Genomic DNA, 26023 nt, shown 5'->3' with positions numbered 1-26023 from the left:
TATGCCAACAGTAAATCCATGTACACAAATATGATTTTATTTCCTTCAATGAAAATTTCAGCATGAAGATTTTTTCAGTAAAAAGTACTAAAAACTAAAACTCTTGGAAATTGCCCTTACGACACAGAGTTTCCATTGCCCCACAGAAGACACTGTCAGAGACAATCTGGAAAATGCTCTCCTTTCCCAATAAGACTAAAATGAAGGAATTCTGTACACTGCTGTTCTGTTCGTTGTGGGAAGAGAAGGGAGAAAAATCTCTACTGCCTACTGTTATTTAGCTTTCCAGTGGTTGGAGGACAGCACACAAAGCAAACATCATTTCCAATAAGAACTGTAGGGACAAACAGGGCCAGCCCCTAATTTGTGACTCTGAAGAGCACACACTGTCCATCCAAAAAGATGATGCAAGCCTCAGCCTACACCAAACTGCTGCCACCACCAGCCTGTCTCTTTGCTCCACACGTGCAATGCCTTCCAGCCCCAAGTACCTCTGAGGACATCTTCCACACAGCTACTATTACAGGCATCAGAGGATACCCTTATATATACCTTGACAGTAAATTCTTCTTATTGTATTTCTCTTCCCTGAGGCCAGAAAGCATTTCAGACATCCTCCTTCACAGCCTTCCCCCATCCTCCCTTCTCCATTTCATTTACAGCCCATTTAACACGCAGTTCACTGCCTTGAATCCCTCTCCTCTGGTCTCAGTCTAGAACCTCTTCCTTCTGGTTTCTGCCTTCTGCACTTAACTGAAACTGTTCCTACTGACATAATTCATTCACTCTTCTTAGCCCAACTCTAACATTGTTATTATTTGACTTGGTAGCTGTTTTAAATGCTGGTGATCACCTTTCTTCTTGATAAATCTCATCTTCCCAGCACTTCTCCCCTGTATTTCCTTCCACACCACTTCTTCAGCACAGCCTCTCCAGGGGAAACTTTGTGACATTCAGCAAGCTCCCAAGGAAGGTCCCTTATCTGTTCACTCCGTAAACTCCTCTCTTTAAATTAACTCCATCCAGCAAGCAAAAAAGCAAAAAGATCCACTGCCATCTACATGCTGATGAATCTTGATCTACTACCATGACACATCTTCCATGTTTTGCTCAGTCTGAACTGTTAGCCTGGTTTCTGGATACCCTCATAAGCGTTTTGGGGATAATGAGATTTCTCAATCCAGTCCCTTCAGGGAGAAGGAAGTCCTTTTTCTCAGTCAAAATAGACAAGCAGAGAATAAGACCTGCCAATTTAGACTACAATCCAAGTGTCATCTTTGACTCTCGCTTTTTCAAAGCCTCTCATCCAGGATAAGCCCAAAATCTCAGTTTCTTTAGACATAACCTTTCTAATAAACAATTCTTTTTACCCTTCTGTAATGCTAAAACTCCTTTCCCAGCTCTGATGACATTACATATTGATTACTACAAAGGTCATCTTTCTGACCTTAAGAACTGCAAGTTCCTCTCATATCTTACAGACACTTCTGCTGCAAAGAGGATCTCTAACCCCTTGCTTTGATCATTTCACCCATCCCTTCACATTGCTTCAAGAGTTCCCCTATTATCTGCTACATCAAAGATATGCTATCTATCTTATCTTCCAACACCATATACATTATATTCAATTTTTCACGTTACTTCTATTTCATCATCAAGATTTTGGCCTTGGTGTCAACCTTCTTCCCCTGCCACTATTTTTAAAAAGTTTCCACAAATATTTTAAAACTCCATGTGTCTTTTCAAAATGCTAATTGCTCGGGTGCTGGTATACAGAAACTATTTTTGTCATTGAATAACTTCCATAATTCCTCCCCTGATGTCTCCGTCTGTCACCTCTTGTATGCCACAAATTCTTTGGGAACACATGTTCATACAGCACCTAGTGAAATAATATCCTAGTTCATAATTAGACACAAATAATATAAGCACAGCAGTTATTAATAGCACTAGTGGTACTAACAGCAGCAGTAGGAAAATAATTATTCATGGGACCATATTCCCATTAAAAAAAAACTTAAATCTTTCCTAATTTTTAAGTTATTTGCCATTTTCTAAGGTACAAAGATAAATGAAGGACATGGCATATCATGCTTTATGCTGATGATATACTGTTCTATTCATTTGACACAGAACACTCTTGACCCAAGGAAAAGACAATCTTATTGCACTGTTACCACACTGTCTCGAGTTATAAGCTTAATTTAACCAGCTGTAACTGCTTTTCCATGATGCACAAGGATCCTGGATATTTCTTCTCTTAGAAGAACATTTCTCCCTTAGAAGCCTCTGTTTTGGAGTCTTTAGGAGATCGGACACACTGAACTGTGAACAAGCAGGCATAACAATTTGTGTTGTCTCCTACACACTGGGCAGTGCTGCATCAGTGAAGGCTAACCCTTGCACCTATGCCACATGCTGTCTGCCCAACATGGCAAGAACTTTAAGAGAAACAGACCCTCAGTCCTAGACCTTGCTTGGGATGCACGTTCTCAAACCAACGTAAATCTTGCCCAAGCTTTTATCTCGCACACAACAGTGCTATACAATTAGTGCAAGCAATTAGTGAAGGCTTAAATCATTTTCCACATTAGCTTGAACCCAAAAGTAAGTCTTGGGTAAATATCATTTTATTTCACCTACTAAAAGTGATTAAAAACTGCCTCTGGAAAAGATGCAAAACAGGTGCAAATTACTGTTAGCAATTATTACTCATCCTTTCTCAGGATAAATGGTCTTCCTCTATAACCTCTGAAACAAGTAATGAAATGAGTCAGTGATTTTCTTAATCAAGAACACCAGTCTACAAGTGCATCTTAAGAGAGAGATGATTGACTGACTGAGTGAAAATCTGTGCTCCAATTCAATCCTTGTGCTTAGAGATGTTTGTAGGTGTGTCCATGGGAATAGTCAACCTGTAACCATGGTGCATATGCACTGGCATTGAAAGTTCAAAAATGGATTATATTATAACTGCAGTATGTGTTTTGTAATCTTCAAAGTCAAGCTACCCTAACACAGTAAGCTGAACAATTCACCGAATGTACAGGAAAAGCTAAAACTGGAAAACGGTAAATAGCTTGTGTCCATTACGTTCTTCTGATTTTAATACAGAAAACACATTTTCTCATGTAGCTGTACTGTTTTTGCTGAAGTCTTATAATAGACAAACATTGGTATAGTGACAAAATGCAAATACAGGAACATATTTTAAAATTAATCATCCATAATTAATTAGCAATCTCTGCTTTCTGGTAAATGATACCTAAATTGCAGAAAATTATCCTTGCTATGAATGATAAAGTCATCTACAAATTTACACTATTTTAGAGAAACGTTTTGCATATATTTATGTATTATAATAACCACAGGTATGTCAGAGTATTGAATTTAACTTTCCACTGCATTAAAAATACATACACACAAACATACACTTGTGTGTATATATATAAACACAAACACAAAAAATCTATCTTTAAATTACCCTGTGTTCCAGGAGTCAGCTGGACAACCTGAAGTAAAATAATTTGATAAAAACAGCCTTTGGATACAAAGGAGTTGGGGGGAGGGATAGTTTTTAGGAGCTGTAGTTTTTTAGTTCTCACTAGAGAGTCGTCCTGGGTCAGCTCTTGCAAAAAGCTAATACTGGATGCCATTAAAAGAGTTCTAAAGAAGGTGAATTGTGTGTGACCCAACATGGCATTTCTGTGTTTCCAAGTCATTAACAACTTCTCGTCTTTCAAAAGAAAACTATAAATACAGTTCCTCCCGATAGCTAGAATCCCCCAGTCATTAGGTTAAATTTGTGCAGAGAGCTACTTCTGGAACTGACCATGTTAACACAAGGAAGGAGAAATTCATTAACCCAGAATCAGTGCTATGCTACCACCAGCTCCTTCTCCCTGGACATCAACAACAATCTCCACATCCAGCAGCTGTAGGGACATGTCAGCTTTTCCAGTGCCCTCCCATATGAACAGGCTACCTTGCACCATGCTGGTCAGCTCCCATACTTAAAGGTGACATTCAGGAGAGGTAAAAATATAATGGATGAGAAATTCAACAAAGAGAACGAAATTCTCTTGAATGAAAGTGTATGCCCTACACTATTATCTCACTACAGTAATCTAAAATGATCAGCTTTGGTAAACCTAAACTGCATTTCCATCATATGACCTTTATTTTCACATACTTACATCATGTTAATTATTGATTTTTTTAAAATGCTAATTGTTCAATAAAAATGTTTTTAGAATGTCCACTCCCTCTCGTAATCATATGATCCGTTCTTTCCCAAATTCTTGAGTTTACTGTCCTGTTCTTCCACTCTTACGACCGTGATTTCTTTTCAATTGTCTTCCCTTTCACTAGCCGGCCTACCATTTACCCTATGTTCTACATCAACAGCCTTTCCACCACAGCAATACGTACTACACCATTACCTGAAGTCTCTGCCTTGTTCCCTCTGCTTTGTGACAAGACTATTCCAGTTGGACTTCTTTAACTATTTCTCCCAAGGCAAACTTGAGCTAAACTTGCTTATTCAGATCACATCTATTTTTATTTCCATATGGGCTAAATCATTATTGAATACATTTTCCTTGCATTTCTTTCCAGAATGAGGTTTCAGGTAAAACAATAGGTTTATATAAGATGCCAGAGACATCTCAGCATTAGTATTACTGAAAAGGAAGGCTCAGACCTTCATGAAGTTATGCTCCTCAGGTCCCAAACACCTTCTTGGAGTACACTGTAATGTATCAATGCTGACCCTGCCAGAAGAGCAAGAACACCCAGTTCCTGTATATACAGATTTAATGACATTTAAAAAAAAAAAAAAGCGATCCCCTAAGTATAAATGCCCAGTCATCAGAATAAAAACATGAGCTGAAACCTAGTTTCTTCAGACCAGACACATTACATTGAGGGATTTAGTAAAACTGCTGGGAAAGCAGTTTTTAGACTCGTAAGGACTTTCTGTAACTCTTGCCAATGTACTTGATTTCCATAATTTTTTCTCCTCCGATGTTCCCCAGACCTCACAAAACTGTTGTCTTTTATTGTTAGAGATGTACAAAATGGGATGCAAGCCTCATGTTTCTCACAATTGGAACACTAAGGTTCAAGATCTGATTTAACATTACTATTTGAGTCAAACAAAAAGAATTTCTGAAATTCTGAAATTACCTGCACTAGTAAGAGGAATGTCATTTACATGAAGCTGTGTAAGCAGTTTAAAAAGTCATTTATTCACCAAAGTATGACTTTTTTTTTTTTTTGCTCTACACTGTGCCCACATATCTATAATGTAAGTAAATGATTGCTCCAAACACATTCTCACAGGAATCCCATACCTTGGATTATTCATTGCAATAAAATGTGGAGTTGTATTTTTTTGTTGTTGTTTTTGTTGTTGCTATTTGGCCAAATGGAAAGAAATCTGCTTCTAAGTCAATTTATTCCAAAATGGGAGAATTTGTTTTCAGTCAGGTTTTACCAGTTTAGTGAGGTTTGTTTGGGTTTTAATTATAATTATTATTCTCTTTAAGCAGAAAGCGTCTTAATGTATTGCAGATGTCAGCAATAGCAGACAATTTTAATTCTGAGGAAGAAATAGAAAATCAGAAGATTTAGTAAAAATCAGGCAGGCGTAATTTACCTGAAAATATTGAGAGAATTATTTCTGCAGTTCTGTTACCAGCACCCACAAATCACTACCAGCTCTTTAAGCAAAGAAATTACCTTCTAAAAACAGAAGAGGCATAATATTTTTCCCTGAAGTTATTCACCAATATTTCAAGATGTTTATATACTGTATATAAAACAGAGATACAGACTAATATGCTGAACATTTGCAACATAAATAAAAAAGAGATGTATGCCAATATGAAATACCAAGTGCCAGAAAATCAATATTAAACTTTTTTTTCCTGTTAAATTCTGAAAAATAAAGGTATTTGCTTCTTACGAAAAAAAGATTTCATACATTTACTTGTGCGTACAGTGTTCAAGATGCCATAAATAATTCCTACAGCTCTGGTGAAGTAAGAGCAAGTCACTGACTGCAGAAGGGAAAGAGAACTCTGGAGCATTGATCGCAGACAAGTGCCAACTGGGAGCAGTCCAGGAGCAAGGTGCTCAGCAGCTTCAATGACCAGAGAAGAAGGAAGGCCACAAATCATTGTGAAATGATCCCAAAAGCCTAGAGAAAAAAAAATTCTCTTTTTTTTTTCCCCCTCTTTAAACCAGTCAGACATCTGATAAGAACCAGTGTAAAAAGAGAAATACAGCAATCCCTGCTTTCCAGTGAGGACAGCAAGGTGACTACATAAACAGGGCAAAGAGAAATTATAACTATTTAACAAAATTAGTATTGCTCTGGAAGTTGATATCTCCACCTGCTGTTGGAATTGCAGTGATTAAAATAATCCTGCCTCAACAATACATAGTTTTAGCATTACTTTTTCATAGAATCATAGAATATCCTGAGTTGGAAGGGACCCATAAGGATCATCAAGTCCAACTCCTGGCACTGCACAGGTCTGCCCAAAAGCTTAGACCATGGGACTAAGTGCACAGTCCAATCGCTTCTTAAATTCAGACAGGCTTGGTGCAGTGACTACTTCACTGGGGAGCCTGTTCCAGTGTGCAACCACCCTCTCGGTGAAGAACCTCTTCCTGATGTCCAGCCTGAACCTCCCCTGCCTCAGCTTAACCCCGTTCCCGCGGGTCCTGTCACTGGTGATAACAGAGAATAGGTCGCCTGTCTCTCCACTCCCCCTCGCGTGGAAGTTGTAGACTGCGATGAGGTCCCCCCTCAGCCTCCTCTTCTCCAGGCTGAACAGGCCCAGTGACCTCAACCGCTACTCATACGCCTTCCCCTCTAGGCCCTTCACCATCTTCGTTGCCCTCCTCTGGACACTCTCCAACAGTTTCACATCCTTTTTGTACTGTGGTGCCCAGAACTGCACACAGTACTTGAGGTGAGGTCGCACCAGCACAGAGTAGAGTTTTTAATGCAATTAATCTGCTCTCCATTTTTTATATTCTTTTTTTTTTCTTGTTTACAGTACTAGGCATATGAGATATGAAGTTTTGCTTTCAGCTGGCATCCATCTTATTGCAGTAAGCTTACTAGTTTACAGGCAAGACAGACTTGCAAGTAATAATATTCTCAAAGACATATCCAAACAGAAATATTTTGCACTTCAGTGAAGCTGCCAAAAAAACAAGTCATGCTGAGTTAAAGGTTTTGTAAAGCCAAAAATTCCTTCTCTTTTCAAATCAATAACCACATGCATCTGTGTTACAGCTTCCATTTGATTGGTTTACAAAAGTAAAAGTGATAATACTGGATGACTGAAGGATGACTGAAATCTATAAAGCAATTGATATCACCTACAGTTTTAAGGAAAAATCTCATTAAAATATACATCCCAAACAAACCACATGAGTTCTGTGAAGAAAAAAAAAAAGCTTCATCAACTGTTACTGCAAATATACAAGAGGAAACTTAAAAAACACTAACATATAACATCTCTTCCATATCTTTCTTCTCTTCAGGCATGCTTTATACAAAACATACAAAGTCAGAATTTATTCACACAACAACTATTTCCTGATAAGTCTTCAGAAAGACCCCTGGGTCATCTAGCACATCCTTCAAACTAGTTCAGGAATGATGGCTATGCTGAGTTACCCAAGTGTTTTATTTATGCACTCTTGAACACCCTGAAGGACAATACCTCACTGACCTCTCTTGCCAAGCAGTCACATTGTCTAATTAACCTCTCTGGGAGAAAAATTTCCTTGTTTAGCTTCAGGTCAAAACTTCCTGCTAGACCACCCATCATCACCTCAAATAACTCCTCCTCCTCCTCTCTTGTTTATTTTCAAGTATATCAGTAATATTCCCTTAGGCAGGCTGTTTAGTGCATTCCTGAGACCTGTCTTCACAGCTCATAGAATCATAGAATATCCTGAGTTGGAAGGGATCCATAAGGATCATCAAGTCCAACTCCTGGCACCGCACAGGTCTGCCCAAAAGCTTAGACCATGGGACTAAGTGCACAGTCCAATCGCTTCTTAAATTCAGACTGGCTTGGTGCCATGACTACTTCTCTGGGGAGCCTGTTCCAGTGTGCGACCACCCTCTCGGTGAAGAACCTCTTCCTGATGTCCAGCCTCAACTTCCCCTGCCTCAGCTTCACACCGTTCCTGCGGGTCCTGTCACTGGTGATAACAGAGAATAGGTCGCCTGTCTCTCCACTCCCCCTCGCGAAGAAGCTGTAGACCGCGATGAGGTCCCCCCTCAGCCTCCTCTACTCCAGGCTGAACAGGCCCAGTGACCTCAGCCGCTCCTCATATGTCTTACCCTCTGGGCCCTTCACCATCTTCGTCGCCCTCCTCTGGACACTCTCCAACAGTTTCATGTCCTTTTGTACTGTGGTGCCCAGAACTGCACACAGTACTCGAGGTGAGGCCGCACCAGCGCAGAGCAGAGGGACAATCACTTCCCTCGACCGACTAGCGATGCCGTGCTTGATGCACCCCAGGCTACGGTTGGCCCTCCTGGCTGCCAGGGCACACTGCTGGCTCATATTCAACTTGCTGTCAACCACAACCCCCAGATCCCTCTCTGCGGGGCTGCTCTCCAGCGTCTCGTCGCCCAGTCTGTACGTATAGCCAGGGTTGCCCCATCCCAGGTGCAGGACCCGGCACTTGCTTTTGTTAAACTTCATGTGGTTGGTGATCGCCCAGCTCTCCAATCTGTCCAGATCTCTCTGCAAGGCCTTTCCACCCTCATCAGAGTCCACAACTCCTCCAAGTTTGGTGTCGTCGGCAAATTTGCTCAGAACACCTTCTAGTCCTACATCCAAATCATTTATAAAGACATTGAAGAGGACTGGCCCTAAAATGGAGCCTTGAGGGACCCCACTAGTGACCATCCGCCAGCCAGATGTGGCCCCATTTACCACAACCCTTTGAGCCCTGCCCATCAGCCAATTGCTCACCCATCGTATGATGTTTTTGTTAAGTTGTATGCTGGACATTTTGTCCAGTAGGATCCTATGGGAAACTGTGTAAAAAGCTTTGCTGAAGTCCAAAAAGATCACATCAGCTGGTTTCCCTTGATCGACTAGATGGGTGATCTTATCATAAAAGGAAATCAAATTTGTTAGGCAGGACCTACCCCTCATGAACCCATGTTGGCTGGGACCAATGACTGCATTGTCCTCCAGGTGCACTTCAATAACTTCAAGGATCATTTTCTCCATAATTTTACCAGGCACTGACGTGAGACTGACAGGCCTGTAATTGCTAAGGTCTTCTTTCTTACCCTTCTTGAAAATTGGCACAACATTTGCCAGATTCCAGTCCACTGGAATCTCTCCAGATTCCCAAGATCGTTGAAAAATAATTGAGAGAGGTCCCGTGATGACGTCAGCCAGCTCTTTAAGCACGCTGGGATGAATCCCATCCGGACCCATGGACTTGTATGGATCCAGGTGGAGCAGCAAATCCCGCACACGTTCAGGGTGGGTTGGGAGTTTGTCATTCCCACCGTCATGGTCCTCCAGCTCAGGGTACCCTGGGTCCCGAAGCCCATCATCAGTGTTGAAGACAGAGGCGAAGAAGGCATTAAACGTCTCTGCTTTGCCTATGTCATTGTCTGTGAGGAGACCCTCCCCATCTAGTAGCAGACCTATGTTTTCTTTGGTTCTCCTTTTTCCGTTCACATATCTAAAAAAAAACCTTTTTATTGTCTCCCACAGACATGGCCAGCTTCAACTCTAGTTGGGCTTTGGCCACACAAATTTTCTCCCTACAAACACGAACAGCATCCCTGTATTCCTTCCTCGTCGCCTGACCCTCCTTCCAGCAGCCGTACACTTTCTGTTTTCCCCTTAGCTCCAGTAGAAGATCCCTGGTCAGCCAGGCCGGCCTTCTGCCTCGCTTGCCTGACTTCCGATATGTTGGAATCGCCTGATCTTGAGCTTTTAGGAGGCAGTGCTTAAAGATGGACCAGCACTGATGGACACCAATGCCTTCAAAAGCAGTATCCCAGGGGACCTTGCTGACTAATTCCCTGTGCAGCCTGAAGTCTGCTTTCCCGATATCCAGGGCTAAAGTTTTGGTGGCAGTTTTCCTTCTGTCACCATAAATTCTAAACTCAACCACTTCATGGTCACTATGACCGAGACGGCCGCCAATTGCCACGTCTCCCACAAGACCCTCTCTGTTCTCCAGCAACAGATCTAGGAGGGCACCTTTCCTAGTTGGCTCCCTTAGCACCTGCACCAAGAAGTTATCATCTAGGTGCTTTATGAACCTCCTGGACTTGCTCATGTCAGCCGTGTGGTGATCCCAGTTGACGTCTGGCAAGTTGAAATCCCCCATAAGGACAAGGGGAGTCGATCTCGAGGCATCTCTTAGTTCTGCAAAGAATAATTCATCGGCGTTGTCATCCTGGCCAGGTGGTCTGTAATAGACTCCCACAACGACATCCCCTTTATTTGTTCATCTCTTAATCCTTACCCAGAGGCTCTCAACTTTGCCATCGCCAACTTGAAGTTCCACACAGTCCAGCCCATGCTTCACATACATCGCCACCTCGCCTACCCTGCCTGTCCCTCCTGAAGAGCCTGTAACCATCTATTGCAACACACCAGCCACAGGACTCATCCCACCAGGTTTCGCTTACGCTGATGATGTCGTGGCTGTGGGACTGGGCCAAGACTTCTAGCTCATCCATTTTATTCCTCATACTGCATGTGTTTGTGTAGAAGCACTTCAAATGCGCTTCCCTACATGCAGCATTCCTGAGACCTGTCTTCACAGGTCATGCTCTCCTATCTTATCATTCTCAGCACTAGTCCTGGAACTGTTTTCATGTCACCATGTAATACAGAGCCCTTAATGACAGAAATAATCCATACAAATTTCCCTCTACTTGCAACCCCCCAAAATTATTCATTGGCAAGTGGAAGAGGCAGGTGAAATCTGGCTGCCTCTACAGGCAGGTCATACAGAAGGGGAGCCTTCTGAGTCTCCAAACCTGGTGTCTGAGCCAAAGAGTAACTGGAAGTAATAAATCCCCCCTTCCATTTCTCAGTTACTGATTTTTCCTCTTTTCTTTCTATATGCTGACTTACAGCAAGGTCACATACTCTGGCCTTAAAAAAATAATAATAAAAAACAATCACTTTTGCTGTTACATACTTGTTACAAGTGAGACTGGGCTTGCATATAAAATAAACAATGGCACTATGCCAAGAATATCAAGGATTTTTGCAGATGTTGAAGAGAGCAATTTTCTCCAAATGATTAAGGAGGTACCTACTTTCCATAGATTAGGTTTGCTTTAATCCCAAAGTGACCTTTTAATGCAAAAACAGGGATAGCTAACATTTTATAAATGTATTTACCTTCCATTTTTCTAGAGGGAAAAATGTATCACTTCCACTATCAAAAAGGCAAATTAAATCTCATGCCAGCTTCAAATGGCTGATGGCTATGACTTATGGTTAGAAAAAATCGTTATAATCATTTACATCAGGGTTCATAATCCAGACACTGTCCAAGAAAGTCTCTTATTCTTGTCCTGCATTATACAGGAGTGTCTGTGTACAACACTTTTTTTTTTTTTAAACAAGATATATTATTAGCCAACAGACTTTAATTAGAACTGGTTGAAGTTTTTCAGAGATTATCAGCACTGCACCCACAAGCTTCTGAAGATCTCTAAACAGACCAATTTCACAACCTCTCTGGTCAACCTGTTTCAGTGCTCCGTGACCCATACAGTGAAGAAGAGCTTACGGAAGCAAAACTTGAAATCCAATTTATTTTTCTAAATTCTTATTTTATTTTGAGCTAAAATAGGAAAAAAGTAAAAAAATACCCAAAATTTAAAAATGAAGACTTCGTTTTTTCTTAAGTTGCTATTTACCTCTTCTAGAGATTTATTTTTTTCCCCAAAATATGAAAAGTGTCAAAAAAAATGAAATAAAAACAACTTCCAAGCTGCATTACTGATAGTGAACCAGCTTTAGTCATTATTTGACCTATAGTATGAAATATTTACTAACTGTGGAAATACGTAAATCTAAAGGAATTTTCCTTCTACTGCTGCATCTTGTGAATGATGTATTTATGTAAATTCTATAAAAATACGTATTTCACTTAAGCAGAAATTTGTTATTGCAGACCACCTGAAACCACACTGTAGATCATCAGCTGCACTTACTGCCTGTGATATTGAGGAATCATAGTTATCATTAACCCTTCAAGAAATGTTCACCCAGTCTCCACTAGTGAATTCTTCCGTATGTTGCACACCACATGTCTCGAGCCTTTTGAGAGATCCTTTCAAAGATTTAAATTTTCCTTTATAAAGCTTTTCTGAATCAATCAAGATACAATATAGGGAGATTGCCAAATAAATTACTTTTCATTTCTGCCCACAGCTAAACTCCTGCAGGGATCTGGAAATATATCAAGATCATTAGCCTTAATGCCTATAATACACACTTCACTTTAAGGTGAAGTGAGTACTAAAACAGTTTAATACATTAGCCCCTACACTCTGGAGACCTGCGGGGTCTTGACCAGGCTTGCGTGTAATTCTTGCTAACATTTCTGAGAGTCTTGGACGCTGAAAAGCAACAGACTTTCTAGCCTGTGTGGGTCATAATAAAACACCTAACAGTTTCTGATCAATACCTGGTTTGGAAACCTTGTTAGTACTCACTGGAAAACTAACTCATGCATTTTTGCTGGAGTTCCTCTATGAAGAAAATAACAATACTGACTGAACTGCGTAAGCTGATTATGCTTCTAAGGCAAGTACTCCCTCATTCCTTGTTCATGCACAACCAGTAGTTAAGTTTGTCCCTATGCCTAGTCCTGCCCAAACTAAATCTTTACCTCATTTATCCATGATAAAATTAACGCTATTAAATTTTTTTAAATCACCATTGAACATAAATGTGGAGGATTTATTTATGCTGATATAAAAAAAATCTTAAGCTTAATTTTTTTTTAATTTTAATTTTGATATATATATATATTTAATTTAGCAGGATCTGATGCAGCAGAACTGATAATTGGAAAGAGGTCTCATGCATATTTTGATTTCTTGGTTCAGTCTTATCCCTGGTTAGTTACACAAACAAGACAACAACAATAAAAAAAAACTATGTCAATGCCAAGTTATTAGCTAATGAATATATGTGAGGTTATACTAGGGATACAACACATTCTCAACTCTGACATATAAAGCACTGCAAAATAATTCATTATTTAATATTTAAAAAGCTGGATAAAACAAATTAATGCCAAAAATTAGCCCTTAGCACAACATTAATTACAAGTTTGCCGAACAGTCACATCCCTGTCCTAATTAGCCTTGATGATTTCAAGAAACCATCATGAAAAAAAGACAAACATATCATTCCTACTTCGTACTTGATAAAAACACAGATTCAGCTGCCAAACATCAGTAACACAACCTTTTATCAAGAGTTTGGAGATTTCCACAGTAAAGACAACACTCCCAGACATATTATGTTTAATTCCTAATACAGCACAATAGATTTTCTGATCACTTGTAGACAGTTGTTGTAACCCAGGTCAAGAGTAATGGTATGGAAAGACAACCAGAAAAAAAAGACTTGCCCCACAGAACTGTTTTTATATCGAAAGTGCCCATCTGGCCCATGCTGTCCACTTGCAATTACTATTGTTTGCATTACATGAAGTACACTTTATTTTAATTTTCTGATATTAGCACCTGACAGAATATTTGTTGTTTACCAACCAGCATTGTCAAAATCTGCCACTTCTGAAAACTTGGCAAGGTATCACATAAGTCATCATGTATGTCCCTGAAACATAGATAAAAACAACTGTTCACTGACCTCATTAATAAAAGTCTGGGCTCCCCGTGGGCTTAGGAGTAAGATAGCCCTTCGCAATGTGTCTCGATAGCGGTTCAGCTCTTCTGTTTTCATGGTAGTGAAAAGGTTGGCAAAGACTCTGCTGATGTTTCTGTCCACTTTTTGTAATGACACATCAAGTCCCAGTCTGGAGGCCTGATCGAGAAATCCCTGCAGTCCGCGTATATCTGTAACATAGGAGGAAGGAAAAAAAAAAAAAAAAAGAAAGAAAGAAAAGAAAAAACCACTGCATCAACCTTCGCCAATTAGGCAAGCATCACTAATTAGGTGGAAAAATGCTTTTATTTTTTCCTGCAGTGCTATCAGAAGAGTACTCCACAGAGCCTCACAGGTATAAGACAGTTGTTTTCCACAGCTCTCTTTCATAGTCAAATGCCAACAGGGAAACTCCATTGATTACCTTTCCCTGGAGGTCTCTGAGCAACTCTTTGGAAGAGAGGTACACGTATCTGTGTGGCTGTGGATAGCTCCCCCAGCAGCTCGAGCCCACAGTGCTGAACACCATGCAAAGAGACAGTCCCACCCCAACCAAATCACAGTTCAAACGCAGAAATCCAGCTAGAGATGGAGAAGCATGGGCGATAAATCACTCACACCTAAACTTCTCCTACCACAACCTGACTTACTTAAGATCATGCCTACTTTTCCCATGAAAAAAAAAAAGATATCCATAGCCCTCCTTTTGACCCCCCTGATTTTTTCTTCCCCTCCTACAAATCCCTGCCTAGCCAGAGGTTTGCTGTTCACTGGTAAACCTATGAAACAGTACACAAAGACTCCAACTGTTATGATATATTACCGTGTAAAAACACTGGTTTTCAATAGGGGAAACCATTTCAAAACCTGTTTGTTTGAGTTCTGTCCTTCAACTTCAAGCTGATTGAGCCAAATAGGTTTTCCTAACCCAATTTGTGAGGACATTAACTTGGAGCAACACAAATTTCATTATATTTTCATGCTGAAACCTGCTGGTTCAAACTGTACTCTGCCTTCATGACTATTAGCATTTTTCTGTAATAAGTGTCAGAGTTTTTAGTATTTATTTTGTAGTGAAATTTAGAGCAATGAGAAGGTCAAAGCACATATTAAACCAGGTTGCTCTCAACAATAACAGTGACGTGATCACCGTATCATTAGGACCTGTACCATATCATTAGGAGCCCTTAATTTTATTTGAAATATGTATAACTTATCTTGATAAGAAGGTATTACTTAATCCTCTTTTCTCACATACACTTCTTGTACTTTTATTATCAAATTTAAAGCTTCTAGGTGAGGCAGAATGGTGTGAGTTAGAATAACCATCTAAATAAACAGCCTTTTCAAAAGAAAAAGAACAAAGCCTTTGGGACAAAATGTTTTATGGGATGTAGCACATTAAATTAATAGGTGCGTGTGTCCATCTGCTCAAGGGCAGGAAGGCTCTGCAGGAGGATCTAGATAGGCTGGACCGATGGGCTGAGGTCAACGGTATGAAGTTCAACAAGGCCAAGTGCCGGGTCCTGCACCTGGGGCGTAACAACCCCAAGCAGAGCTACAGGCTGGGAGATGAGTGGTTGGAAAGCTGCCTGGCAGAGAAGGACCTGGGAGTACTGGTTGATAGGCAGCTGAATATGAGCCAGCAGTGTGCTCAGGTGGCCAAGAAGGCCAACAGCATCCTGGCTTGTATAAGAAGCAGTGTGGCCAGCAGGGCTAGGGAAGTGATTGTGCCCCTGTACTCGGCTCTGGTGAGGCTGCACCTTGAGTACTGTGTCCAGTTTTGGGCCCCTCGCTACAGGAAGGACATGGACGTGCTCGAGCGAGTCCAGAGAAGGGCGACGAGGCTGGTGAGGGGTCTGGAGAACAAGTCTTACAAGGAGCGGCTGAGGGAGCTGGCATTGTTCAGCCTGGAGAAGAGGAGGCTCAGGGGAGACCTCATCGCTCTCTACAGGTACCTTAATGGAGGCTGTAGCGAGGTGGGGATTGGTTTATGCTCCCACGTGCCTGGTGACAGGATGAGGGTGAATGGGCTAAAGTGCCAGGGGAGGTTTAGGTTGGATATTAGGAAGAACTTCTTTACCGAAAGGGTTGTTAGGCATTGGAATGGGCTGCCCAGGGAAGTGGTTGAGTCACCATCCCTGGAGGTCTTTAAAAGACGTTTAGATGTAGAGCTTAGTGATATGGTTTAGTGTAGGACTTGTTAGTATTAGGTAAGAGGTTGGACTGGATGATCTTGGAGGTCTCTTCCAACCTAGACTATTCTGTATGATTCTGTGAAATTCCCCCAATAAGTTCCTGCATCTTCGTAAGAAAAGTTGCTTGAATCTTTCTGGATCTTTTTTCTCTACAGCATAACACTGATTCTCAAACTCTTGTGAACAGTGACAGAAACTGAACAGCAGGTCTTACTGGGGAAAAGAATGAGGATATACATCTGATAAATTGGGAATGATTTTCTCCTTCTCAGTCTGCATGGTGACCCAGCTATAGGACAACACACATTACAGAGATTACATGTAAATGTAACTGCGCTGAGATGTCTCTTCAGAAATGTCGTGTAAAATGGCACTATGCACTGAAGATCCAAAGTCAATCACAGCTCATAATTGCTGCTTAGTTAAACTGCAGGGCCTGCCCACAGTAACTCTAACAATTTCTTATTTCAAATACATGAGGAAACTGGAAATGTGTTGGCTGAGGAGACTCGCAGGACCTCTGGTACAATCCCAACCACAGCCTGTTGTAGCCCAGTGACAGTGGTGCCTCCATCAGTACATCCTTGCCCCCAGTCCTTCATTCACAATGAAGAACCCTGTCCCCCATGACCACCCCTTGACACCAGCACCAAGGGGCTGCAAGGAGGAGCAGGAATTGCCTTTTTACTTCACACTCAGGCCCAGCCTTCCTACAGAGTAGAAATGGGCAGATTCTGTTCTTTCCTTCACGACGACTTCAAGCAGTTTCATTAGCCCATTACACCATCATCCTCAGCACATCAGAGATATATTTATCGTTCCCATAATAAAACAGGCTCTTCAGAAAACTTTACTACAGCTCTAATAATCCCTATAAACTAGCTTGTAACACATTTTTTATTTTTACTTTTTAAAACCTGGAAGAAACTTCTACCTGATAGAATTTTAAGAATTCATACCACAAACATCACTGAAGTTCAGGGACTGAAAAACAACCTTATTCAAGTCAGTAGCATTCCTTACTACCCTATCTGGATAGGCTCTTGGATCACCACCAGTCTTGGTGTTACGTTGCCATAAAATATATACGTGAACATCTGTCACCTCGCCCAAGAAGTGTTGTATGAAACATGACAAGCAACATCTTGCAGGCTACACCAGCTGAAGTTCTTACTTCAAGTGCAATACAACAGGGTCAATTAAGATAACTAGTAAACATTAAAACCAAACCAAAAACACAAAGTCACCTTGAGCATATTCAAACTTCTACCCAAACATGGAAATGGTTGTTAATATGATTAACTCAGGTTCAGAAAGCAGCTGTAATTACAGAGAAATATCAGAAAGGAATAGAAATGAAGCTAGTGCTGTGACAACCACAGCAGACTTTATTGCCTTCCTAACTCAGGTTTATTTGTTAAGTTAATGCCTCCAGCCAAGTCCCCCATCAGGAAAGGTGCACTCATGGGTTTTTTGGTGGTGGTGAGTGAGTCTACAGCAGTTCTAACACACTATCAAATAACTGTCATATGTGCTTTGTCTCCAGATTCCTGAGTCATCAAAGAAAAGACAGGGTTTAGTGTCATGCAGGCATTTCTGGAATATGCTAGTAGAATTCAGCACTCACATAAGTGCTAAATATTGCAGCTGTGCTGAAATAATGACAGTGACAAACAGCTACTGTCTACAGGTTAAAGCGTTTTATTAAAGTTGTCAAGGTAAGTTTGGATTTTGCTAATTTAAATTCAGTAAACTAGTATTCATTACTGTACCTATACTGGCTTTATGTATCTGTGATACTGGAAAAAGGTTTTTTTTCTAATGCAGTTTTGTCCTTCAGAATTACTGCAGCGTTTGAGAAACTGTAAGAAAATAGCTTATATATGTAGTTTACTAACAACCTGTCTTTTGTGCAAGCATCTCAAGTTATCACTGCACAACAGAAAGCTGTTTACCGAAGATTAACCATGCTGATATTGCTCTAGGTTTTTTGCCTTATGTTTTCAGCTGACCTGCTGAACTACTGGTTAGAAATATTGCTGTAGACCAGCATAAAATATCTGATGCACATGGTAAGACTATTTGGACGTAGAAGAGCATTTTGTATTCCCTCACAAATTTTTCCCCCAAGGAAAACAGCTTATTTCCCAATTAAAAAAAAAAAAAGGACTCATACTTTTTCCAGCTTGACAAGGAAGCAAAATTGGAGATGGAAGAAACTGTCCAAGCTCAAGTGTACAAGCACAATCTGTCAGTTTTTAACAGATAAAAATCAATGTGAATTTATTCAGTGTTGGCAATTAGAAAGAACTGCATGACTGTATCTTCCTGAACGCTGACATGTCTGTTCCTACATAGCACTGGGGAGGAGGAGAAGGATTGGTGGGAACTCAGAAGTGGAAGTGGGAACTGAAGAGCAGTGTTATCAGTGGTGACTAACCAATGTAGTTGCTTACTTAATAGGACCCTTTTTCTTAAATAATTATTTGCCGTTGTTACCGAGAGGGCAATCATTTCTTAAAATGTATGCGTACATAAACACATGCACATATGCAGGAGCATCTGCTTACAAATAATAATGAATTAGGCTAAGTTTTATTTTATCTGACGTCACATAAGAAAATAATTTGATGCCCTCATTTTCTTCTACATTTAGTAGATCACAAATCCACAAAACATAAAAGAAAACCTCCTCTTTGTTCCATGACAATTCAAAGAGATATTCCAAAAATTCAGTCATGATTTTCTATTTCTCATCATTTATGACCATTAATCCCTCATTTTCTTCTCACAATTGAAATGAGACATATAAAATTCATATGGAATTTAATACAAATAAAGGATTCCATAAATGCATTTGTTAAAATACATGTGCTGCCTTCTGTAGTCTTAACAGTGACTTTTTTCCTTTTTATTAATGTTCAGATTCTAACACTAGAGAGTTTTCCTGAACAATTACTAATAAAATAATTCCTCATACCCATTTATTTCATACTTCATAGGAAAAGTATAAAAATCCAAACTCAAATACTTCTGTCTAGAGTATCTGACAAATGAAACAGCAGTTTGCTGTAACTGCACAACCTATAGCCAACTGCCCCCTTCAGTTTTGCAAATAGTTACTTTTGCTCAGGGTGTAACCTACACTCAACCACAAAAATTATAGTAGTGTTTTAATTATCTAACTCCCTGTGTACATCCGATTTGTACACATTTAACATGCTAAGCAGGATTTCAGCAACAGCATTGGAAATTTTCTGTTTAGAGAACAGCAAAGTTCTTGATGATGCAACACCTGCACTCCAGAAAGAAAATGACGCTAACACAAAATGCACGTGGGTGAATCTCTCCCATAAAATTCATTTGTAAAACTGTATAATAATTGGATTTGTATAAGACACTCTAGTCTCAACTACAATCATGTGAAATTAACTAGTTGGAATTGGAATTACATCATTAGAGATCCATAAGAGCAGAAAACTTCTTATAAACTTTGCATCCTTCTTGTTAAATCTGTCTTGAGAGAGAATTTCTGTGGCTGAGAGCCCTCTTCCTAATTCTGACAGATATACCACACATTCAGGTCTGACAACAGAAGAATGAGATGATTTCAGGAATAACTGTTAACAAGGAGGTAAGGAAAGCCTTGATGCACTGCTAAGATAAGAATTTTTCCACTGTGACTGCAAAACAAATGCTTGCTATAAAAGTGGCTTTATTGGACTATAAGAAATAATGAAATGTATCATTTCCTGCTTGAGGTTATGTTGGTCACTGAGCTGGCTGACTAGAAAATAACTATAATGTTATAATACTAAATGTGGCATTAACTTCCTCTAGGTAAAGTTTGTTGTCATCTACAAAGCAATCCATTTTTATTATATTATCTATGATCTTATTTATATTTAAAAAAACTTTGTAGAGTCTACAGCAACATTTGTTGTCATAAAATTATAGGATGTGATTCTTGGCCCTGATACGAGTAGCTTAAAAGTTAAACATTTTTGTGTGAAACAGTTGTACAGTTGGGCACAGCTAGCCTTTAAGGAGGGCTTATTGTAGAAAGGAATTTTCAGAGGTAGAGAGCAGTATAGTGTCTTTTTGACACCAGTTCCTAACACCGGCTGACAGAAATAGAAGCAGCACATGGCCATTCTACTTTGTATAGTAAACTGAAGTATCAAGGTGGGGCTGAAGATAAGCCTAGAGAAACTCCAAGAAATAAATTCACACCTTTTATTCTTATCCATCAACAAGTAAACTTTAGGAGGACTCAAGTATCATCACCAGGCTATGTTTTCAAATAACCCACACCTATCTTTTCATTTGTACATTTGAAAAAGGAAAAAGTAAATAAGTGTGAAAAACAATGAGATCAGCCAGGAAAAGCTGAGCTTCTGAGTTTTTTTCATTTGTTTGATCGCAGGTGCTACACTTCACACTTTTTTCAGTATTAGTTTTACTTGAGTATAATTTTGGTGATACGTTTAAGCAGTACCAAGTGCATCAAGGAGACTCGGATAGCTTCATTAATTTAGTATTTATACACTTCTAAAAATATATTCACCTTTTCCAATGTTTTAGGAACAATATCAAGGTATTTTTTTCCTTACGCTTAAGCTTCAAGAGAAGGCAAAAAAGTGTTTTCATTTTCTTAACGGATATTTCTTACTTTTAATACAAGGATACTCTGCTTGAATGTAGGTTTGTCTCTTTTGACTGCAAATTGGGTAGAAAACTTCCCCCACACAATTTAATTTCTTAAGATGAATAAAGTACACATTTTAGGATTCAGTGATTTGGAAGATAATCTATAAGCACTCTGAAATAAGTCTCCTAAATCACATAGTTTTCATGGGTTTCATTCACTTGATTTTACAGCACCTGTTGTCCCTCTTTTTCATAACTGCAAGATGTTTACATAAGAAATAAGGAAAAAGACCAATACAAGAAACAGATGCACATCCTGAAGATTAGACTTGTGCTGCATTTTAAGCTTTTGGAATGAATGATTTTTAACACGATCTTTGGGTCCTTGCTAGAGATAACAACCTACCTGAAGGATTTAAATATACTCCAGTATTTTAGATAACTCAAAGTGGATATTCTTCAGAACTCCTTTTTTTTTTATTAATAAATAATGAAAATCTCTTCCTTTAAACAATAGACTACTACTTATGCTTCCAGAAGGGAATTATTTTGTACAAATCATCTAGAATAATTTGACTTTTGGAAAGCACTGAAATTTTCAACCTAAAAGACTCACAATGTGACTCTGTGTGAATACAGTGATTAGACCAGAAAGTATAATAGCAAAGTGTGTTAGGAGAGATAAGACTATATTAATATTTGAATGTAAATGCTTATTAGAGCCCAGCAGAAATGTGAAATGATGTTGGTAAGGCATATTTTCTACTTTGTGAAGAGTTTATTCCCTTGTCTTCTTACAATCTCTCTGTGCATGCAGCCTCTCTCTCCATCTACCACATTTCCACATGTTTGCCTGGGTATTTCAACAGTCAGTGCTAAGGTAATTGCTATCAGCCAGATAATTTTTGTGCAATGGAATTCACAATTTCTAAACACTCTGCGATTTAGCTTCCTCTTTCTTCAGTTTCTCTTCAGAATCTTTCTGCTAAAAAAAAATACACTGACCTTATTGCATGGTTTTAGATACGTCAGAACTCAAAGCCAATTTTTACCTTTTCAACTTTTACTGATTCATCTTTTTTTCTTAAAGAAATGAAGGAACTCAGTAACTAATAGTCACGCAAGTACAATAAATCTAAGAAGCCATAGCTCTATTGCAACAGTTGTTCCAAAAAAATCTTAAAATAAAACCAAGCACAACAAATTAAATAGTTTTTAATAGTAGTATTCAGCTTTCATAAGAACAGCTGTACCAGAGAAGACCAGTTCTGTCTAGCTCTATTACCTGTCTCTGACAAAGAGCATAAAACAGGAGCAATCGTGCAGTGATGCTTCCCTCTAACATTCTCCCAACAATTCAGTTTGCAGCACAGGGAATTGTTCAGGCAGATCTGGTTTCTGTGTATTTCTATGCGCTCCACTAGTATATTTCTGCATTGTAACCGTCAATGCCTTTGTCCTCCATAGACCATCACAGTTTCCCCTTAAACCAATATAAACTATGAGCATCCAGATCAGTGCATCTTCAGCAGTTTTAGCCTGGGAATTTTCAGGAACCCAAGGGACTCTCCTTTTCCTTTTTCTCACCTTACTTTCCTAGATAGTTCTACTAGCATTGATCAAATACAAAATGTGCCAGTGTCGGCTCTCCCAGACCAAAAAAAAAATGTTTCCAGAAAGAAGAAAGCAGACTATCAGAAATGATGTAATGATGTAAGTTTTGAAAATTACATGGAACACTAATTTGCCATTTAAATCTACATCACAGGCTGACATGTGACCACCTCTCAGAAGAAACTGAAAATTTACCATGTGTAAATCAGAGCTAATCAAATGCAAAGGTCTACTGAGAACCCCTTTATGATATCAAAGGCTGAAGCCTGAGCAATGGACGCAATTATTTTTACTGAGCAGTTGTACTGCACGCATAGATTGTTATTACAGTTTTAAATAACGAGAGCGACTATGAATACAGACAAATCATAGATATTGGTAGTTTCCATTCCTGAATGAATGAGAAAGAGACAGAACACAATATAAAGCCAGATGTGTTGCATGTACAAGCAAATGTTTCCAGATTTGACTTTAATAGGAGGAAGACATAACTATTAAAAATGTTAAAAGTTACTCTGCAGAACTGATGCTTGATACCTGAAACAGCTGATCCAGTCTGAAGGTAACTGGAGCTTCCCAGGAGGCCTGGGAACACAAAAGCCTTTTAAAGGCAACAATGGCCCTTTCACATTTAGCATGAAAGGTCAACCACAGGTCTCTCCTGCTGGATTTTAACACTTAGCATTCAAAAGCACAAGGGAAACCACCTCAGGAAATTCATTACCATTGGAAAAATTGTGGACATATGCTACAATTGTTGTAAAAAGGGAATTCACTGAAGAACTAGCATTTCCATTCAAATCATCCATTTAGTTCTTCCAAGTGCAATAATTGCCAACTGTTTGCCCAATGGTAAACCACTTAAATGAGCTGTAACAGCCTCTCATCTCATCACTGCTGTTAATGCTCTTAATACTTTTTTTTTTAATACTTTCAAAGACACTATGTAGTGTTCCTGCCATATCTTCTTATGAGCCAAAAAATAGACGTATTGACAGAAGCTATGTTTTTGCTGATATATATCCTAAGTTTAATCACAAGACTCTTTTTTCACCACTTAAATTATCTTAATGTAATAAAGATAAATTACTGAGCCTAATATTTGCTATGGCTGAGTATAAGTAATTCTAAGCCTCTATCTGCCAGTACATTGGGGAAATGCATTTTTCATCTTTTGAAGGTCTGAGATGCACCTTCTTAAAGCTATATGATTCTATAAGAAAATCTGAACAAAAAGCTTGTTTAGGTTTGTGGTACTATATGCCCATTTGCATTAACGCATTTGCCATTGATACTGTTAAATTGTTGTCATATTTTAAGTTTGGTTACGTACTTTGACACATGAAGCATGTCCTTTCTAAATAAGGCCAAGGCTAAGCTAGGGATAAGCAAACAAGTGCATCCCAAAACAATTTGAATAGACAGAGGGAATGCCTTAAATTGAGAGACAAGAGGTGGTATCTCTTCACCTTGAGAGAAAACCTGAAGTCACCTGAGAATTTGAAGGGTTCATGCTGTCTAGCTACGCGAAGATAAGTGTGTGTAGCCAAATGTCCAGCAAAGAAAAGGAAGAATCATATCCCTTTCACTAGATTGCAGAGACAGTCTCCCTCTTGCTTAAATCAACTTTAAAAACTACACATTCCAATCTCAAAAGAGACTGCAATAAAATTACTACAGATAATTAAATTCCCCCTTGAGGAAAGCCTACTGGCAGGAAGACTTTACTCTTTTATATGTGCAACAGTAATTATTGCTTGCATTTATGTAACACCTTTCAGCTAAGGACCTCAATGTACTTTATAAACACCTATACTGTATAATAAAGTATACACTATAAATACACATTACAGGAGCTAGTTGCTGTTATACCTACTTAACCACATGTCAGCAAATAATAAATCTGTTGAGGAAGCTTTCTCCCACTGTAGTACTTCTACAGGTTCTAGTAAAAGTCAGGTGCCCTGGGCACACAAGCAGCAGAAAGGCTGTCAGAGCTGCAGGCTCTCAGCTTGGTGGGACCATCTAGGTGTTGAATTGTCTCCACTGAGAAACCAGGGATTCTTTCTAAGGGTACTACTTTTCAACCAACCTCAGATTTTGGAAAACCATGTCCTTACTGATGTGAGTTTCATATCATCTCCAATTATTTACACTAAGAAATCAAGATACCACGTGGGTGGGTGCTAGAGTTCTGCTCCATTGCTCACTTTTCAGAGCATTCAGCACATGGTGGTACAGTGGCATTGTATCCAAACCTCAGCCTGAGCCTGACTACCACGAGCAGAGCGCTCTGACCATCTCAGCACAGGCGGCAGATACCAGCGAGGCTCCGCATCACCCTGCTGCACGACCACGCAGACACTAGCTCGTGTGGAGCAAGCCTGAGCAGGCCTGCCCCGAACTACTTGGCCAGTATTTGGTGACTTGCTGGCAAGCTGAGTGCAACAGTGAGCATATTTTAACTCAGAATCCAAGAATAAGGACCCTTAGCCACTATTTTACTTAAATATTGTTCATCAGGCTGTAATTAGGATGGTAGCATCTGAATAAGTTTCATTCCTTTGGCTGGCCGTTTGACCCAGAAAGTGCATTTTACTTCAGAAAAACAGAAAAATGATATATCCTTCTTTGCTTTCCTACTCTTTTAAAGCCCATTTTTGCAATACAGCCTCCATAAAACCATACACAGAAACATAAAAGGATACAAAATCAGACTCTGTTCTCCAGTATTTTCTGTTAAAAACAAGATAAGAAGGATCCCTACTGAGATAACAAATGTCTTGTGCTGGTGGGAGGGAGCTGAAAACAAAAACTAAGTTCATGTCACATATAATGACCATCAGTTAGTCCATCTTGTAGTAACAACCAGTAACAAATAACAAAAAAAATCAATTGCTGATTATTCATTTGTGTTACAACTACTTTTATTATGATGGCAAATACACATACTCCATTCTCTAGCAACACAACTGATCCCAGAGGAAGAAAAACATGCTAGAGAATAAACACATGAATCTGTTTATAGTTTGTCATCAGCTAAAATCTCCTCAGGCATCCCTCTGTTAGCTCCATGCTTTTAGAAAATAACGAGTAATGATTACTGAAAAGACAACCAGTAACACTGAGGTGGTACACTGTACCAAGATTAGTGCCAAAAGATTCTCCACTCATCATATTGTAAACAAAAGTAACACATTTGAACAGACTGAAAAATGAGATGTTTTAGGCCTCAGTCCTACCAACATTCAGTGCTTATTTAGCTTTGTGTGAGGCATCTCCGTGCCAAGTCTCCTCCTACGTAGGAAATCTCTCAACATACGAGTAAGTGTTCACATAGCTACTGCATGCTGTGATTTATTCCTGTGGTAATAATCAAGATAAACACTTCAAACGTGTAGAATGCACTTCTATCTTTCAGGATATAAAGCCCTTCTTTCTTAAATCAGCAGTGAAAAAACAGCAAAAAAAAAAAGAAAAAATGCACACCTTTCTGACCAGCTCTCCTTTCCAAACAACAGGCCAGGTATTTATCAGCTTGTAGCTGTGATAGAGAACGCAGCTTTTGTGAAGGCACAGTTAACTTGCTCTTGAAAAGCATGCTTATGACTGGTTTCATGCATG

General features: G+C 39.4%; 1 protein-coding gene across 9 annotated transcripts in view; it reads right to left on the bottom strand.

Moving 5' to 3' along the window:
• The window catches only part of GRID1 (glutamate ionotropic receptor delta type subunit 1), a 601199-nt gene that overhangs the window by 224574 nt on the left and 350602 nt on the right, over positions 1-26023 (bottom strand). For all 9 annotated transcript variants that reach the window (XM_083844348.1, XM_083844347.1, XM_083844345.1 and 6 more), the window contains one exon: positions 13923-14128. In XM_083844348.1, the coding sequence (XP_083700474.1) occupies positions 13923-14128 (206 nt within the window). The remainder of the gene's footprint in view (positions 1-13922; positions 14129-26023) is intronic.

The sequence above is a fragment of the Anser anser genome, assembly GCF_964211835.1.
Source record: "Anser anser genome assembly, chromosome: 7".
NCBI lineage: Eukaryota > Metazoa > Chordata > Aves > Anseriformes > Anatidae > Anser > Anser anser.
The sequence above is the reverse complement of the archived record's forward strand: the minus strand, read 5'-3'. Positions and strand labels throughout refer to the sequence as shown.